Source organism: Papaver somniferum, unplaced genomic scaffold (genome assembly GCF_003573695.1).
Source record: "Papaver somniferum cultivar HN1 unplaced genomic scaffold, ASM357369v1 unplaced-scaffold_19, whole genome shotgun sequence".
Lineage (NCBI taxonomy): Eukaryota > Viridiplantae > Streptophyta > Magnoliopsida > Ranunculales > Papaveraceae > Papaver > Papaver somniferum.
Window position 1 is genome coordinate 15837854 of NW_020628818.1, and position 18655 is coordinate 15856508.

Here is an 18655-nt window from a genome sequence, read left to right on the forward strand (position 1 = left end):
TAGGAAAGGAAATTGGTGAAATATCTGTAAAAGTATGGGTGAGTTATCTGGAAAAGTAAATGGGTGTATATATAGGAACCATTGGGGGGAAAATAGCCGTTGCAAAACAACTACTGATCGATAATCATAATATCGCTAGCGGTATTATTTAAATCGCTCGAGAGAAAGAACATCGCCAGCGTTACAAACTATATCGCTGGCGATATTATAAATATCGTCCGATAAAAACTCAATCGCTTATTGGTTTTCCCATAATGGCGCAAATGGTTTGCCATGCCACCTGATATGCCAAACACCATTTTTATGGCATGTGCATATGAATAGGCCTAACTGCAAGTCTTTAGCAGTGAAGCTTGTCTTTCTTGGTTTGTTTTTCTTCGTTTTCGGATTTGCATTTTTTTCTTCTTTCTTTAACATTTTATATTTTAGTTGATGTAAATTGTTGGTCTTTGACCATGATTTTTTGGCTTGGTCGCCCCCCACCCCACCGCGTGCGGTCATCCAGTAGTATGTCATAGTTTTCTGTCCCCTCCTTCTTGAAGACTATCTTTTCAAAAATGGCTGTCACAAGAGCTATCTTTTCAAAATCTAAAATTCTGAAAACTCAACAAAATCTCAATCAACCACCCACTTTAAGTATATGGAAGGAGTATATTCCACCAGAACGAGATCATGAGACTTTAAAATTAAGCCATCCAATTCTACAAGTATTAGAATCTTCAAACCCAACACTAAACCAATTCAATCAAATCCATACCCAGCTTATCATTCTTGGAATTTTTCAAAATTCTCTTGTATCCAGTAGAGTTATTAAGAAGCTCTGTTCATCTCCTCATTTGGTTTCACATGCTTTCACTGTTTTTTCACTTCTTGATCAACCTGATGCTTTTCATTGTAACACTATAATAAAATCTTGTGTTAATTTTAATAAACCAGGTATTGGTCTTAAATTTTATTATGAAAATATGTTTGCAAAATGTATATCACCTAACCATTATACATTCCCTCTTTTAGCTAAGATATGTGCAGAAATGGGTTGTGTTGAACAAGGAGAAAAGACTCATTCTCGGATTTTGAAGTTTGGGTTCGAGTCGGATTTGTTTGCTAGGAATACTTTGATTCATATGTATTCTTGTTTTAGGAGGATTAAGGATGCACGTAAGTTGTTTGATGATGCTAGTTTTGATCATTCAGACATAGTAACTTGGAATTCAATGATTGTTGGGTATGTGAAGAATGGTGAAGTTAGTGTTGCTCGAAGACTGTTTGATGAAATGCCGGAAAGAGATATTGTTAGTTGGAATTCGATGATTGCTGGTTATACTGGAGTTGGAGATATGAAATGTGCTGAAGAGATTTTTGATAGGATGCCTGTTAGAGATGTTGTTAGTTGGAATTCTATGATTGATGGGTATGCAAAATTGGGTAGTGTTTCGGCTGCTTTAAATCTTTTTGATCGGATGTCTAAGAGAAATGTGGTTACTTGGAATATGATTTTGGCACTTCATATAAGAATCAAAAGTTATGAAGAGTGTCTTAGATTATTCGATAGGATGATGATAGCACAAGGAACAGATGTAGAGCCAAATGAGGCAACTCTTGTGAGTGTCTTAACGGCGATAACGAATTTGGGTAGTCTCGAGAGAGGTATACTGGTTCACTCCTATATAAAAGAGAATGAAAGGATTAAACCTGATATCTTATTATCAACTACTATTTTGACAATGTATTCAAAATGTGGTGCAATGGAACTGGCAAGAGAAGTCTTCAACGAAATGGAGGAGAGGAATGTTGTGTCGTGGAATTCTATGATAATGGGATATGGGACTCATGGACATGGTGAGAAAGCCCTAGAGATGTTCTTGGAGATGGAGAAGAATGGGCCAATGCCAAATGATGCAACATTCATATGTGTCTTATCGGCATGTACTCATTCTGGCATGGTATTAGAAGGTTTGAGGTATTTCAAAGTAATGCAAAAGGTTTACAAAATTGAACCGAAGGTAGAACATTATGGGTGCATGATTGATCTACTTGGGCGTGCCGGATTGGTGAAAGATTCTGAGGAACTTATACAGATGATGCCAATGAAGGCAGGGCCGGCGTTATGGGGAGCTCTGTTATCTTCATGCCAGATACATTCAAATTCTGAACTTGGAGAACTTGTGGGGAAGAAACTAATTAAGTTGGAACCAAATAATGCTGGAGCGTACGTACTTTTATCTAACATATATGCCATGGCAGGTAAATGGGTTGATGTTGAAAAGGTGAGGAAGATGATGGAAGAGAAAGGCTTGCAGAAAGATTCAGGATTTAGCTTGATTAATCTTGTTAGCCCTAATGACACTTGTAAGTAGGTCTTCCTTTAAGGAGATGGATCACTGCATAAGAAGAATATGATGTACTCTATGTTAAGAGAGTTAGCTTCTCAAATGAAGATGGATCAAATTTAAAGAAGGTCTCCACATTAACCTCAAGGTTGGTTACTAGGTTACAACCTTAGGTACTACTTGAAATAAGTTATTCCTTTATGCCACTGGCTCGGTAAGTTTTTGAGGTTCACAGCTACCTCTGGAGAGTTATAAATGGTCACACATCCTCACCGAGTTGTTTCTCCTTTCATAATAAGGATTCAATCTGATTACCTGTATTCATACCGGTCTTTTGTATGGGGCAGGGGCAGGGAACTCAAGGTGGGCCATGAAATGGTCCGGTCAGCAAAATTGTTGTTCCTCCACTGTTCCATTTGTGGTAGGTGATCTCGTCAGCTTCAATTTCGGTTCTGAAGTTAGACCTGACTAACTAAATTGAATTGATAAATGACTGAGACGTAAAAAAAAAACATGTGTATATTCTATACAGGTTCATGATACTGGTCATATGGTCCCCAATCCCCATGGATCAGCCTAAGGCTGCTTTAAAGATGCTGAGAAGATGGATTCATGCAAAACTTGTCAGAAGAAGCTGAGTCCGATGATGGAGTGGTAGCAGATTTGTAAGTACCACCAGAGAGCAATCTCTATCTGAATCTCAATCTTATGTAGTGTCGTTGTCCCTTTGGACCAGGAAATCGTTTCAGCTGTCGATCAAATCTCAAGTTTCTTATGGAAACTCAACTTTCGTGTGCTTGTCTTTTATGGTATGTAAGGTAACCATATAAGGATATCACATGCATAATACATGAATGAGGACACATTTTCGCCATAAAATTCGAATTCCATGCTTGTACATGTTCCTCTGTTACGTTAGTTTGGGCATTTAGTTTCAACTTCAGAACTCGGTGAAAAGATGCAACAACTTCGACTTCGTAGGGAGCTGGACAATGTACCAGGGGATGATATCTCTGTTTAAATTCAAAGGACAAAAGTTATAAAAACAGACCACATTTTAGCATACTTCTGAATTGATTCCATGTTTCAAATTTACCTGCTTTCTGAAATCCATCCTTTTTTTACTTTTCTTGAAGACTAGTGAGAATTCTCACATAAACACTTGTACTGCTCATAGTAATTATTATGTCTAATCTCTGTTTCAAATATTTTATGGTTTTGTTACACTCGAGCCCATGGATCTGTCACTGTATACAATGCAAAGGGGGACACTAAAGGAAAAATATCGCAGCAGCGCGGCACAAAAAAAGCAGGACCTGCCCTGTTTGACGGGATCCCAAAAGCCACTACCAATATACGGTCCCTTGACATTTTCCGTGACGGAATTCTCCTCAAATTGTAGTACTTGTACATCTCAATTATCACTTTGCCTCAATTCGGCAAAAATATGAAACCAACAAACAGCTTCATGTCAACCTCAAAGTGTTGTAAACTTGCAACTCACAACCACTATGTCCCGTGATAATAACTTGGCTGTATTCCCTTGAATGACAATATTAATACTCCATTCCTACTTTCTTCTCCCAAAATGTAATCCTACACCTGTTTTTGCAGCTAGTAACTTTTTCCAAGTGGCTATCACCATCCACTGAATTGACATCCTCATTCTGAAAACAAATTTCCGTCACAAGTAAGTTCTTATATTTTTAAGGTCTGAAAAAGTAAAGAAAATATCCCCCTAGAAACAGAAAACAAGTCAAAAAAACCAACAAAAATCTGAAATTATTCTCAGTGTGACTGTGAGGTCTAGAAATTCCCACATACATATCGAATCAAGGGCAACCAACTGCCAATTCATCCTTCCTAGAGGTCCCATTTTTAAGACTTTTTTAATAGTGTACAAGAATTTCCTTTTCCTTTTTTTGCCTTTTTTCCTACCAAAAAAAACAAGAAAAAAGATTACTTTTTTATTCTTTCTTCTTTATCTACTAACTTTGAAGCTTCCCTTTGATTCAAAAAATAAAAATTCACTTGAAAAATACTCTGTCTCATTACCTTATCTGCTAAGTCACTTCTTCTTCTTCTTCTTCTTCTCTATATAAACCAAACAACTTTCATTCCAATTCTTATTCTAATTCTCTCAGTCATTACAAAAATAACAAGTGAAGATTACAATGAAGCAGTGTCTTAGTGGTTTTGTTCTTATTCTTTTTCTTCAATGTTTCTTTGGTAATTCTAATGCAAACCCAGTAAACTTAGAAGCTGAAAAGTTAATTAGGCAATTGAATTTATTCCCACAAGATGCAAAATCTGAATTCATGGAAGGATTGAATTACCAAGCGAAAAACACAGAGAAAATTGTTGAGAAGAAATTTAGATTTCCTAATCTTATTGAATCTTCTACCTCTTCTTCTTCTTCTTCTTCTTCTTCAAGTGTTCAAGATTTGGGTCATCATGCTGGTTACTACAAAATTCAACATTCTCATGCTGCAAGGTATTATTATCTCTCACTCTCTTTCTCTGTTATTTTTTTTTTCTGTTTTTGAAATTTCAATTTTATTATATAATAGAGAAATTTAGATACCAGTGCAAAGGCCATGGATTTTTAAATTGTTCAGTTCATAATCATCAAAGAAGTATGAGTTTTTTTTTAAAAAATTCTTGTGTATTTGTTTATTTACAGTTGGATTGTGAAAACTGAGGTGAATTGAATGAATGTTTTGCCTTTGCAATCTCAGATACCAAGAAAATCTTATAATGTCAGGATGTACTGCAAATGATTACTTGTTCCAATCAGAACCCTTCATTTTTTTTTTGATGGATTAGATTTGTGGGACCAAGAAGGTTATCATTAGACTGATATTTCAACCCAAGTTATTGTTGTGTACTAGTTTCAGCCCATCAGATGTCATGTTTCTTTTCTTGTGTGTACATCTTCACAGTTGTTTTTCTTGTGTATGTACAGCTTTTTCTTGTTTGTCATGTTGATTATTTGGATCTTGTAGGATGTTCTACTTCTTCTTCGAATCGCGAACGAACAAGAACGATCCGGTTGTGATATGGTTGACAGGAGGACCAGGTTGTAGTAGTGAATTGGCTGTGTTTTATGAAAATGGACCTTTTACTATTGCCAACAACATGTCACTCATGTGGAATGAATTTGGCTGGGACAAGGTATGATTCATTGTAATCACTTTGGATTCTCAAAGAAACAATGCAGAAATTTTGTTTCATTCACTTTAGTTTTCTGTTTGTATTCTGAACTACAAATTTCATGTTTGTGTCCCTGTGAAGGCATCAAATTTGTTGTATGTCGATCAACCAACCGGAACTGGGTTCAGTTATAGTTCAGATGAGCGTGATCTTCGTCAAAACGAAGAGGGTGTTAGTAATGATTTATACGATTTTTTACAGGTATATGTCTCTTCTGATAAAGTTGCACTTGATTTGTTAGATTTCATATGTACTTCTTCTTTCAGGGTCTTTACAAGTTTATCACACAGTACTTAGTGTAACTTGGTTTTATATCTTATAATAGGCATTTTTCGCAAAGCATCCACAATTTCAAAAGAATGATTTTTACATCACCGGAGAGTCATACGCTGGACATTACATTCCAGCATTTGCCTCTAGAGTGCACAAAGGAAATAAGAATAAAGAAGGAATCCATATAAACTTGAAGGTATTTTTTGTATTCAAGACTATTTTGTATTTGGATTCAGTGATGTTTCTGCCTCACTTTCTCAGACTATTATGGAATCTTACACAGGGATTTGCCATTGGCAACGGTCTTACTAATCCAGCAATCCAATACAAAGCATACACTGAATACGCATTGCAAAATAAGCTAATTGAAGAATCTGATTACGAGGAAATCAATCAGAGACTTCCAGAATGCGAAAGGACAATACAAGCTTGTGGTAATTCCTTGTTTTCTTCGTAGTCTATTAAACGTATTCCATATGTCTCATATTTACCTCATTTTCAGCTGTAGAAGGCGAAGTCGAATGCCTCAGAGCTTACTCCACGTGCAATTCGATATTCAATAGTATCCTCAACATTGCTGGAGATATCAATGTAAGGATAGCCTTTTGGTTTGATAATTGCGCTTTTGCTTTCGTTTGTTGTTTCACTGAATTTGAACTTGATGAATGTTTTTATTGGTCTTCAGTACTATGACATAAGGAAGCAATGTGAAGGGAGCCTCTGTTATGATTTTTCCAACTTGGAGAAATTTCTGAATCTGAAATCTGTCAGGCAAGCTCTTGGAGTTGGCAACATTGAATTCATCTCATGCAGCCCTACTGTGTACTCCAAAATGCAAGCTGACTGGATGAAGAATCTACAAGTTGGTATCCCAGCTCTTCTTAATGATGGCATCCAGTTGCTAGCTTATGCCGGGGAGTATGACTTGATATGCAATTGGCTTGGTAAGTGCCCTATTGTGCTGAACTCAGAATTCCACTTTTTGTGACTTTTAATTGGAAAAGTATCACATTTTGAGTAACACATCTCTCAAATTTGAACAGGGAACTCAAACTGGGTTCATGCCATGGAATGGTCTGGTAGACAAGACTTCATTCGAGCAGCCAACGCTTCATTTGTAGTTGACGGTGCCGAAGCAGGGAAATTGAAAAATCATGGCCCTCTTAGCTTCCTCAAGGTTCATGATGCTGGTCACATGGTTCCAATGGATCAACCCAAGGCTGCATTAGAGATGTTAAAAAGATGGACTCAAGGTAAATTGACTGCAGAAGCTGCTGCTGCACCTGCCCAAACACAAAATCATCCTCACTTGTTCCCATCTGTGTTGTAAATATGTTCCTCATATTTTTAACATTTTTCCTATCAAAATGGGATGATATTAAAGAAAAAGTAACATGATGTAATAATCCCTTATTGGGTTCTTAATATGAAAATTCAAAAGCATACAAACACTGAGATATTATTGTGTGTATACACCCTGAATCCCTTGGTGTATTGGGTTTCCGCCGCTTCCCCAATGACGGCCTTGCTTGTTGCGGATGATTCGCATCTCTTCCTTCTTTTAGTACCTCTTGATTTGACCGGTTTTTCCTGAACCTTTTCTGTTCCTCCACTTTTAGCCTTTGTTGCTTTGCCAGAATCTTTCAGGTTCTGCGTGTGAGGAATTGCCTCATTCGAAGCACATTTCGGATCCTTGTTATGATCCCAAAATTTGTTTAAGGTTGAAGTATTAGGGTCATAGCGGTAGAGTCTCGTGCCACTCGAATCAGGAAACCCCATTGACCCATCTCCTAATTCCATGCCTCTTTCAGTAATGCGAAGTCCATACTAGTTACCATGTATGCGTCCTTCCGTATGTATCATACCAAGTTGGCTATGCAGCTGTTGTGGCGTTGCGAACATTGGCTGCTGAGCATACAACATGGGGAAACGGGCAGCCGTTGATAACTGTGGTGTCAGTGCATGAGCTTGTTGGTGTTGCATATAGTGTGCACCCTGCTGAACCGCATTCAGAAGCTGAGTACGCGTGGTGGGTTGTTGGGGTTGAGAATAAGCAATAGCATTCAGGTATGCAAGATTTTGTTCTGCAAGCTCGCTGACATTTCCGGTGGTCTGGTTCTCAAGAATCTTGATAATCAAAGACTTGTTCTCATCGAGATACTGTTGGATTTGCTCCGATGTGAGGTTGTTGGGATTATAGGCTGCTGCCATCATAGGTTTTTTTTTCCCTCTCTGGCACTCACTCACTCACTCACTCGATTTCTTATTTACTTCTCTGCTCTCTTCTTATTGTGCTCAGATACAGATCATTTCTCATTTACACATCTCTAGATTCAGTGATTCATCCTTGCAGTAATAAATTCTTAAGATTTTGGGAATCAAAATTAATAGGTGTAAGATATTAACCGATATAATACAGGCTTGTTTAGGATCTCTTTACATGGTTAGGTTGCTATTATCTTGACTAGTGCCGCACGTGCTTGTGTCAGTGGTAATTAAAAGTTTAAAACACCTCTCGTAGGAAGGTACGAAATATGGACAGATACACCCAAATTACATAAATGCCCCCGATATATTTATTTGGGGTATGGAAAATAAAAATAAAATCATGGGTACAACGGGAAAGCACAATTTGCAGCTTCATTGCCTGTTGCAATGAGAGTTGCTTTTACATAATATATATATATAGATATATTTGCACTATTTTTTTGCGGCACAACTAATTACAAGCCACTAATTTATTTCGTAACTTTTATTTTAAGTGTGCACTTCAGAGACTCATTAAAAATCAATACATTTGGATACTAGTGTATCTATTTGATCTCAAAGCCATCTCGGCAGCTAATATAGCACCAGTTTCACCGCCAAGCTCAAGCAAAGCAGATTTCTCAGCTCAAGTAGCAGAAGAATCATTTTCCAGTTTTCTCAAAACAGCCGAAGAACCAATCGGCGTAAAAGGTGTACTCTTTCCAATCAGCAACCATTGCTCTGACAATCGATAATGGGCTTCCACTAGAATCAACAACAGCTGGGAATTTATCAATCTCGCCATCATCAATACAGGTGGTGTGGGTTTTGAAGAACTGTTGTTTTTGATTCGATACAAGGGTTTCTAGAAAGTTGACGACTTGGAAGATTTGAAGGTAACGTTTTCAAATCTGGGTTAGGGTTAGGTTTCGACCCATTGTTACTTCTTCTTTCCAAAATATAAATGGGGAAACATCCAAGTGATAGCGATGAAGACGAAACAATCTACTACCGTTACTCCTCCACCGGAACCCCTTCATCCTCCACCTCAAACCCCCAATCAAAACCCCAAAAATCCGGCAGCGGAGGCTTAGCCCCATCAAAATCAACCGTCTACGTATCCAACCTAGATTACACATTGACAAACTCCGACTTATTCACAATCTTCTCAACATTCGGCAAAGTAGCCAAAGTTACAGTACTCAAAGACCGTAATTCAAGACAGAGCCGGGGTGTTGCGTTTGTACTGTTCGTCTCTAAAGAAGATGCAAATAAAGCTGTGAAAGAGATGCAAGGTAAAATTCTGAATAAGAGAATTTTGAATGTGAAGATTGCTAGTGATAACGGAAGAGCAGCAGAGTTTATTAAGAAGAAGGTGTATAAAGATAAGAGTAAGTGTTATGAGTGTGGCGAAGATGGGCATTTGAGTTATGAATGTCCTAAGAATCAATTGGGGAATAGAGAGAGACCTGTGCCGAAAAGGGTGAGGGGTGGTGGCGGTGGTGGTGGTGGGAATGGATTTTTGAGATTGGGTGGTGTTGGTGGTGGGGAGGAGGAGGAGGAAGAGGATGGGGGGAATGGTGGTGAGAGGTTTGAAGATGATAATTGGGCATCTGTTGTTGATACTAGAGGTGTTGAGGAGAGATTAAAGAAAGAGGAAATGGGGTTAGTGGAGAAGAAAGCTAAGAGAGCAAAGAAATCGAGTTATTTTAGTGATGAAAGTGGTGATGATGATTAGTTCTGGTTGTGGGGGTTGCGAATTGAAAGCATTTAAAGGTATTTTTCGATGCAAAGTGCATTTGGTTTAAATTTTGGTTGTTTAGCTTTGTATTTCGGTGTAACTTTGATATATGTTGTCCACTGGTATATTATTTAACTTGCATAACTTTCATATTTTGGTTCTGGAAGTACTGGGAAAAGGTTAAGTAAATTTGAAGAAGGGCTTACATAGGTTCTAGTGCGTTAACTAGAGGTGTTGAGGAGAGATTAAAGAAAGAGGAAATGGGGTTAGTGGAGAAGAAAGCTATGAGAGCAAAGAAATCGAGTTATTTTAGTGATGAAAGTGGTGATGATGATTAGTTCTGGTTGTGGGGGTTGCGAATTGAAAGCATTTAAAGGTATTTTTCGATGCAAAGTGCTTTTGGTTTAAATTTTGGTTGTTTAGCTTTGTATTTCGGTCTAACTTTGATATATGTTGTCCATTGGTATATTAGAGAACTTGCATAACTTTCATATTTTGGTTCTGGAAGTACTGGGAAAAGGTTAAGCAAATTTGAAGAAGGCCTTAAATAGGTTTTCTAGTGCGTTAACTAGCTTAATACAATCCACCAGTACATATTTTGCATACTGGTAAAAATCATGAGAAATTTACATGCAGCTTGTTATTTTGGGTTTCAAAGACAATGATACATCACTACATAACTCCTATACCGGTGAAAAAAATAGATTATGCTAGAAAAAGTCATGAAAAAGTAACATGCAGCTTGTTATTTTTGCTTCAAAAGACCATGACCTACCAGTACATATCTGCCATACTGTTATATTTGAAATAATCATTATGCTGCTTGTTATTTTTGGTTTATCAGACAATGATACATCATTACGTACCTCCCATACTGATGAAATAGGCAACTTAAAACAATTGTTTTTATTTACTTGTTTAGTTTGCGGTTTGAATTTGATATATACTTCAGTATCTGTAATTTTGGTTGTTCATCCTGTTAAGCTCAGCGGTAATTACTAGGTTGATGGATTCATGATGGATAAATATGTAGAATGCCTATTGTAGAAATAAAATGTGTTGGTTGGAATGCATTCCAGCTGCCCATTTCTTTAAATTATGTTTATTGCATCAAATTAATGGTTTTTGGGTTAAAATCAACACTTCCACAAATAATTTGCCATGAGATTGTAGATCTGAGGATATACTAGTGTAGTGCTGGTTGTACATCACTTTCGCAACTCTTTACCACTGCCCACATCTCTTTGATCTCTCAAGCCTTAGGCCTTAACCCACCTTTACACTAGCTATAACTGATACCATCTTAACTTTTCCATTAAAACAAGTCTAGGACAGACTTAAGAATGTAATAGTTCTCTAATGGAGTTATGTAATAGTATACCAATTCCTTTGGCTTACCGCTGCTTCTATTGCTATGATGGAGTTATGGTTTCTAAGAAACAAAAGTGTTTGAAAAGGCTAGTGCTAATGTGGAGGTTATGAAAAGAAGAATTCTTAAGTTTACTGGAGATTGTGAAATAGAACGAAAGGGAATATGTTCAATTCTCCATATGACCTTCAAGTTCAGAGGAGTTTTGGCATGAAATGTATAACAGTTCATAATGTAAGAATAGTTGAATGTTTTTTTGGTTTGCCAAGGGAACACCGTCGTCTTCTTTGCTGTGACGGTGCATCCAGAGGCACTCGTGGAATTGCAGGCTATGGGTTTTTGGTAGAAATAATGGTGGTGATTTTGTTGTAGCTGTTTCAGGGGTGTAGGCATTGCCTGTAAGTATTTGGCAGAGACTAGGCAGTTATATGTGCTGGTGAATGGGCTCTCATTTAGCATTTCAGCAGTGTTTGCTTCAGGAATGACTCTGGAGCAGTTATTTCAGCCTGCCCTTCTAAGAAATTACCTTTGTGCATCATCTCTAGATTGGACTGCTTTTGCATCTGTCAAGTGTTACTTTTGTGCATAGCTTCGAAGAAACAAAATTTCTGCTGATAAGCTCTAAAAGGGGATCTGGTTTATGCAGAGGAGATAAGATTGCCATTTGGTTAGGCCTCATTTTTAGTGCATTGGAGTCCCGTAATCAGTCTTATTATTCTGTTGGAAATTTTGTTATTTGTATTTGAGTGCGCCCAGGTTATAAGGTTGCCCTGAGCGGAACTCCTATTCTTTTACTTGTGCTTTTTATCTTGTGGGTGTCTCTTGTAAAGTTTTCGGTTGTTGATATATTGCTGAGCAAAAAACAACTCAGTACCATATATGGCAATTCATCTAGAAATTGCTTCAAGTATTTTCAATGTTCCAATTGTTGTATGAAAATTATAACCTTGTCGTACTTGCTATCTTTGTGTAGAATCTTCACCTGCATATCAACATTAGGGAGCATTGGTGTCATATAAACAGTTTGTCCTTGGTTACTTTACCTATGAGTTTTCCTACCTTGATTTACTCTTCGCTTTCTATCTTCTCTGTACCTAAAGGTTGTAACTTTCTTTTCTTCTTTTTTTGCAGAAATGACAAATGTAGATCTAGAGGGAAAGTTAGAATACACATCCTGTAAATTTCTAGGCATATGTAGCAGCAGAAGGTATAATGTACGATGACAATTCTCTTGATAAGCATCCAATGGTGCCTCTTTAACCTGGAGGAATAAATTTTTACTCTGAATGTAAAATGTGTAAGATTTTTTATGGTCTGTGCACAATCTCTCTCCGTATCGAATAACATGGATAAACCTGTGAAAAAACAAATAAAGATACTCTGAGGCTCTACTAAGAAAGAAATCTATGCAAACATTAAAGTTGGAGTCACAATTTTTGGCATACAATTGACACCCAATTTTTGGCTCACAGTCTCATGGCTCAAGTTTTCTAATTGATTCATAGCATTCAGTGGTGCAGTGGGTCTCCAGAACACTAGAACCTTTTGTAACAAGAAATGCTCACCAAAGTAGACCAGCCTGGCTTATAGATTTGTTTCTAAATTGTGTCGGACATGCTTCAATTTTTCCCGGTTACACCATTTTTAATCAGTCACAAGTTCAAGTGGCGGCTAGCAGCTTTGTTTTGTTCCTGACATACTTGAATAACTTCCTACCGTAACAGAACCAAATTCCATGGGATCTGGAAAGTTGAGTGACAATGGAAATTATAGAATATAGTGCTCAAAAATAGAAAATCTGAAGGTTTAAAGCCCATGTTACAGTCGCTATGTCAATAATTACTGTTAGCTTTATGAAGTCGAAACTAACAGTAAGTAAAATTATGGTTGGCTAATTACCAACAAAAACCAACCATAACCTTTTTCTTTTTTTTTTTGAAACTAAAGAAATGAATTTATTAAGAATGGTTGATTACATAGTTTGCCTCTTCCTGCACTTTCGCAGATACTTCATCAGGCGGATTTAATAACCAGACACTACTTAAACGATCTACTCTTACAAGTTTAGATAGTCTACCAGCTACTTGTTTTTACATTTTGGCACATAAACACATTTCCAGGATTTAAACAACCTAAAAAGAACTTTAAACTCTAGAATCAAATTTCTCAATCTCCAATCGATGTTGAAGTTATTATTAGTAATTGCGTCTACCATTATCTTCGAATCCATTTCAAAAACGACTTGATGTAAATTCTTCTCTTGCGCCCAGTTTGTAGCTTCCCATAGCGCTTTACTTTCTGCATGCTCTGCACTTGACAGCCTCCTCAAGTAGATGCATTTTGAACCACAGTGTGCACCTGCAAAATTACGAATGATTAGTCCAACTCCACCAGTGTTATCAGATCTTAAGTAAGAGCCATCAACATTTATTTTAAAGAAGTTTCTATAAGGAGGAGTCCAATGCAGAATTTCTGCAGAGTGAATACGAGCCAACTGGTTTGGCATTAATATCGCGGTTTCTTGCTCTGCAATCTCTTTCCTGCATCTCTGAATGAGTAGTTCTGGAGAGGTATTGTTGTTATTAAAAACCTTGTCACACCTAGTATTCCATATGCACCATGCGATGATTGCTATCTTGCATATTAATTTCTTTTCTGTCTGATGAGCTATAAGACTGTCGAACCAGCCACAGAACCAGTCTTCTAAGACTGCAATATTTTCCGTATGAAGACCCAAAATAGCATACCATACCAGTTTAGTGAATGAACAACTTAAGATACAGTGCGCAAGTGTTTCAGTTTCTTGTGCACGGAAAGGGAAAGTAGAATCTCCATCATGAATGATGTTTAGCAACTTCTCTCTAGTTGGGAGAATGTTTTTGATACATTTCCATGTGAACTATCTTACTCTAGGAAGGACTGGTAACTTCCACAGTTTCTTGAAAATGCCTTGCATTCTTGTCCCAACTGATTCATGAGCAATTTTCTCCTCCATCATCTTCATGTATGTAGACTTAACTGAAAAACTACCATTTTTCTCAAGCAACCAGATCAGTCTATCACTTATATTTTGGTGCACTGAAATTTTCAGAATGAGTGAAATAGTGGGTTCTTCAAAGAGATGATTGAGAAGGTTGACATTTCATCCTCCAGTTTCAGTATCAAAGAGCTGGTGAACAAAGATGAAGTCTTGATAGTTTGTTGCTTCATTCCTTGGTGCTGGTGGTGTATCCATCTCTTCTATCCATTTGTCATACCATATTCTGATTTTTTTACCATCTCCCACTGACCATCAACTAAACCTTCTGATAAAGTGGAGCTCAGAACTTATGCTTCTCCATGACCATGTGGAATTAGAATTATCCTGCAAGTTAAAGAGATAACCATCTTGAAAATATTTTGCTTTGAGTGACCTGGCACATATAGAAGAATCATCAGAACTAAGTTTCCAAGCTGATTTAGCTAAAAGAGCTCTGTTAAAAACTTCAAGATCTCTGAAACCCAATCCACCCTCTTCTTTAGGCTTGTTAACATGTCTAAAAGCTATGTAATGCTTGCCTTTGTTAGATTTCTTATTTCTCCAGAACATTTGTTGTGTTGAGTTCATTTTTTTGATTGTACTGTCAGGAAGCTTAAAGATTGTCATGTGATGCACAGGGATGGCATTGTTGACATTCTTTATCATAACTGACCTCCCTTCTTCAGACAGATTAGTACCATCCCACTTTGAGAGTCTTGTTTCCATCTTTTGAATAAGAGATGAGAAAGGTATTTTCTTTTTTCTCCCCTATAAATAATGGCAGACCAAGATACTTCTCATCAAAAATATCCAGCTATCTGACTTGAAGAATGCCACTTATAAGCTGACAGTTTGAAGGATGCATGTTGTTACTGAAATACACTGCTGACTTGTGAAAATTGATGAGTTGTCCAGAAAAATCACTGAATTCTTTTATAACATGAAACAGATTATTAGTATGAACTTGATTTGCCTTGCAGAAGAGAAGATGATCATCAGCAAATAGTAAATGATTGATTTTTGGAGCTGATCTAGAAATCTTCATACCTGTTAACTTGTTCTTTGTTTCATAAACATTAAGTTTCCTTGAAAAATCTTCCATGGCAAGGATGAACATATAAGGGGAAAGAGGATCCCCTTTCCTAATGCCTCTTGTGGGTGTGAAATCTTCTGAGGGAGATTTATTTACCATAAATTCAAACTGAGTAGTGCTAATGCACTGCATGATGAGATGACAAAATTTCTCGCAGAAACCAAAATTTCTCATGACATCCATTAGAAATGACCATTCTAGTCTGTCAAAAGCCTTGGACATGTCCATCTTTAGAGCTAGATGACATGTTCTTCCTTTTTTTCTTTTTCATAGCTTTAACTAGTTCTTGAACTAAGAATATGTTCTCAGAGATTAGTCTTCCTGGTACATATGCAGATTGCATAGGAGAAATAATGTTTGTCATATGTCTTTTCAGTATGAGAGCAATAACTTTGGATATTAACTTGTAGATTGTGTTGTACAAGGCTATTGGCCTAAAATCTTCTGGTTTTTGAGCTGAAGTGGTCTTGGGAATCAAAGTTATTCTTGTATGATTTAACTTCTTGAGGAGAAAACCAGAACTGAAAAATTCTTCATAGTACTGCAAACATCTTCTTTAAGTAATTGTCATTGAGATTGATAAAAACCTGGTGGAAATCCATCAGGTCCAGGAGAAGTCCAAGGCTCCATTGACATTAATGCTTTATAGATTTCATCTTCAGAGGGTACTACAATCAGATCTTCATTATCTTGTGCAGAGATGCAGGAAGGGATGGACTGAAGAAAAAAGGTGTTGTCAGTTGGTTGAGAAGTAGTACTCATTTTTTTAAAATGTGATACCAACAGTGCTTCAATGGATTTTCTTTCTTGACACCAAGTACCATATGGTGCTTGTAGAGAGTTAACCGTAACCTTGACTTGAGCAATTTAGCATAACTCAGGATCTTTTATGATTTAACAAAAAGCAAAAAAGAAACGTATCAAAATTACGGTTGTTTATTTTAAATCAAACCGAATCGTAATTAATTTTAAAAACTTCAAAATGTCGTTATTCAAGAATATATAGGGTTAGGTTTTATAAGGTTCGAACCCAAAGTATTTACGGTCAGTAAATTGAACGTATCTAACCATAATTGGTTCTAAAACCTAATTTTCTACTTATTTCAGTAAATCAAACTATTTCAAACACAAAACTGGAAAAAAAATAGATGAATTTATGTCGAGTCATACCTAACATACCATTAAGTGCGGTTGAGGAGTTTGAAATTGTACACCGACTTTTCTTGGTTTTCTTGATTGGGTTGTTGAATTTCTTTGTTGGATTATTTTCAATTACCATCACTACTTTGATGAGGAGAAGAGATGAAAGAAAAACTGATTTTGATTTTAGTTTTTTTTTTTTTTTTGAAGCATGTAAAACAAATAACAAAACTAGACAGAAATTACACGTTGATATCTTGTACCCACTGAGTCTTCTGAATGAATTTGTCTGACAAAAATTGGGATCCTCTGGTCCTAAATAGTTGTCGATAAGTTTCCTGCTTGGCTTCTATCAGCTCCGTAGTTTGCTAAACCATCTGCCACATGATTTCCTTCTTTGTAGTTGTGCTGAATAATACATTGTGAAATTTGTCGCATTTTTTGTTTGATTTCGGAAATCGTTTCTGCAATATATCATGGGGCTTCTGTGTCGGTTTTTATGAAGCGCATCAAGCTTTCTGAATCTGTTTCGAAGATAACCTTTTGCTAGAGCTGCACAACGGGTAGGGTGGGTAGGATATGGCTTATTTCGCCACCCTACCCGCTAAATGGCGGGTAAGAAATTTTTTACCCGCCACTAAATGGGTAAGACCCTACCCGATCCATCAATTGGCGGTTCGGATAGGATAGGGTAGCGGGTATAACCGTTGTTTTTTTTCTTGTATGTTGTGGTTCCTACTTCCTACTATGTTCTGGACTTTCTGGTTAATATTTACTACCTTGACTGTGTATACAAAAAGTGCTTCCCAAAAAGCAAAAAAAAAGAATAATCTTGCAACAGCCTATCTAAATATGTACCCAATGGTATTGCCAATATAACTAGGGAAAAATGAACAAACAAAAACATCCTGCCAGGCACAAAGCCATTTATAGTCTCAAGAAACAAGAGTTCCATTCTTTTCAAAATCGACGATGAATCCCAGCATAATTTCATGTTCTTCACGTAACCTTGTTCTTCATATAGCAGTATCATCACCAAAAGATCTTCGTATGACCTTCTTCTTCAATCATCATCTACGAGGATGGAATACGTACTAAGATCACCAAATAAATCTGCATAACAACAGTTGAAACATGAGTGGTTAAGGCTAAGTATTCATAGTTAAGAGAGATTCTAATTTTTTGCATTGTATACACTGCAGCTTATCCAAAAACCAACAACAACAAGAGGCTGAAGCAAGGGAAGAAACGAAACACAATGTGGAAGTGATTAATTGTACAAATTGCAAAAAAAAATTGAGACAGTAATTTTGACAGGGTAGGCAGACCTGCAAACTTCTTAAGGAAGTACAGGAACTGCAGACTAATGTTTACCAATGTTCTATTTCGCATTATACTACGTGCATGTTGCCTGTTGTACGCTAAACTAGCATAGGGGGAAAAGTTTAACTAAATGTATGGGGTAAATCCCCTGTGACTAGGGCTGCACATGGGTCGGTTTGGGTTGGGTTTGGCCTCACCCACAACCCAACCCACTGATGGTGGGTAACAGAAGTTGTCATCCGCAACCAGCCCAATATTATAATGGGTCCGTTTTCACCTGACCCACATTACGGTGGGTTGGATTGGGTGGGTGGTGGGTTACCCACCATAAAATACAATGAACATTACACTACAGTTACAGTATTGCAGCTTGCTGCGAAGAAGAAACAAAATTGAAATAAGAATTAAGAACCCAATCGAAATAAGCCAACCAAAATCAATATTAGGAAACAAAAACCTAATTATTAATTACAATGATTCCTAGACTCACCTTCGGTTGTTGGTTTGATACTGGTGACGTTGTTGATTGATTGTTGTTGGTGATGTTGTGATTTGATTTACAAAGCGAAGAGAAAGTGAAGAAAAGACACTGAGTCTGAGAGGGAGAGAAGAAGATGCCTCTGAAGGGATTCAAGGGAACTTAAGAGAAGTTAGCGATAATTAGGGTTATGGCATTATATATCATTACTTCAACGGCTGTGGTTCATCTAGGATAGGTAATCTAAGGGTTAGAATTAACTTAGAAATAATTAAGTGGGTGGGTGGGTTGGGTCGGATGAGGGAAGCTGTCACCCACAATCGACCCACCATACAATGGGTTTTGATGTTGTGACCCATAGTCGACCCGCTCCTAGGTGGGTTGGGTCGGGTGTGGATAACTTCAGGCGGATATGGGTTGGGTGGGTGG

General features: G+C 37.2%; 4 protein-coding genes and 1 long non-coding RNA gene across 10 annotated transcripts; 3 read left to right on the forward strand and 2 right to left on the reverse strand.

Annotated features, from left to right (window-relative positions):
- Positions 1–481: 481 nt before the first annotated feature.
- LOC113338951 (pentatricopeptide repeat-containing protein At1g08070, chloroplastic-like) lies at positions 482–3531 on the forward strand. The gene is made up of 3 exons (XM_026584344.1): positions 482–2478; positions 2678–2751; positions 2863–3531. Exon 1 carries the CDS (start codon positions 558–560, stop codon positions 2355–2357), a length of 1800 nt encoding a protein of 599 aa, XP_026440129.1. The 5' UTR covers positions 482–557; the 3' UTR covers positions 2358–2478; positions 2678–2751; positions 2863–3531.
- An 810-nt stretch (positions 3532–4341) lies between these two features.
- LOC113338948 (serine carboxypeptidase-like) lies at positions 4342–7273 on the forward strand. 2 transcript variants are annotated; one of them, XM_026584338.1, is made up of 8 exons: positions 4342–4824; positions 5336–5504; positions 5625–5744; positions 5869–6012; positions 6100–6250; positions 6325–6407; positions 6502–6760; positions 6860–7273. In XM_026584338.1, exons 1-8 carry the CDS (start codon positions 4505–4507, stop codon positions 7144–7146), a joined length of 1533 nt encoding a protein of 510 aa, XP_026440123.1. In that variant the 5' UTR covers positions 4342–4504; the 3' UTR covers positions 7147–7273. The 2 variants fall into 2 exon arrangements, with proteins under 2 accessions (XP_026440123.1, XP_026440122.1); XM_026584337.1 differs by having other exon boundaries at positions 4344–4824; positions 6319–6407.
- Positions 7274–7643: 370 nt separating this feature from the next.
- Positions 7644–8027, reverse strand: LOC113338593 (GRF1-interacting factor 1-like). Its single transcript, XM_026583977.1, has one exon. It carries the CDS (start codon positions 8025–8027, stop codon positions 7644–7646), a length of 384 nt encoding a protein of 127 aa, XP_026439762.1.
- Positions 8028–8525: 498 nt separating this feature from the next.
- Positions 8526–12608, forward strand: LOC113338949 (U11/U12 small nuclear ribonucleoprotein 31 kDa protein-like). 5 transcript variants are annotated; one of them, XM_026584342.1, is made up of 3 exons: positions 8526–9694; positions 10036–10180; positions 11546–12105. In XM_026584342.1, exons 1-2 carry the CDS (start codon positions 9028–9030, stop codon positions 10140–10142), a joined length of 774 nt encoding a protein of 257 aa, XP_026440127.1. In that variant the 5' UTR covers positions 8526–9027; the 3' UTR covers positions 10143–10180; positions 11546–12105. The 5 variants fall into 5 exon arrangements, with proteins under 5 accessions (XP_026440127.1, XP_026440128.1, XP_026440125.1 ...); XM_026584343.1 differs by having other exon boundaries at positions 11555–12105; XM_026584340.1 differs by lacking the exon at positions 11546–12105 and adding an exon at positions 12305–12608 and having other exon boundaries at positions 8529–9694.
- A 4620-nt stretch (positions 12609–17228) lies between these two features.
- LOC113338707 lies at positions 17229–18454 on the reverse strand. The gene is made up of 2 exons (XR_003354822.1): positions 18239–18454; positions 17229–17538 (listed from the first exon to the last, which is right to left on the reverse strand). It is a non-coding gene; the product is annotated as an uncharacterized LOC113338707 (long non-coding RNA).
- Between the last annotated feature and the right edge of the window lie 201 nt (positions 18455–18655).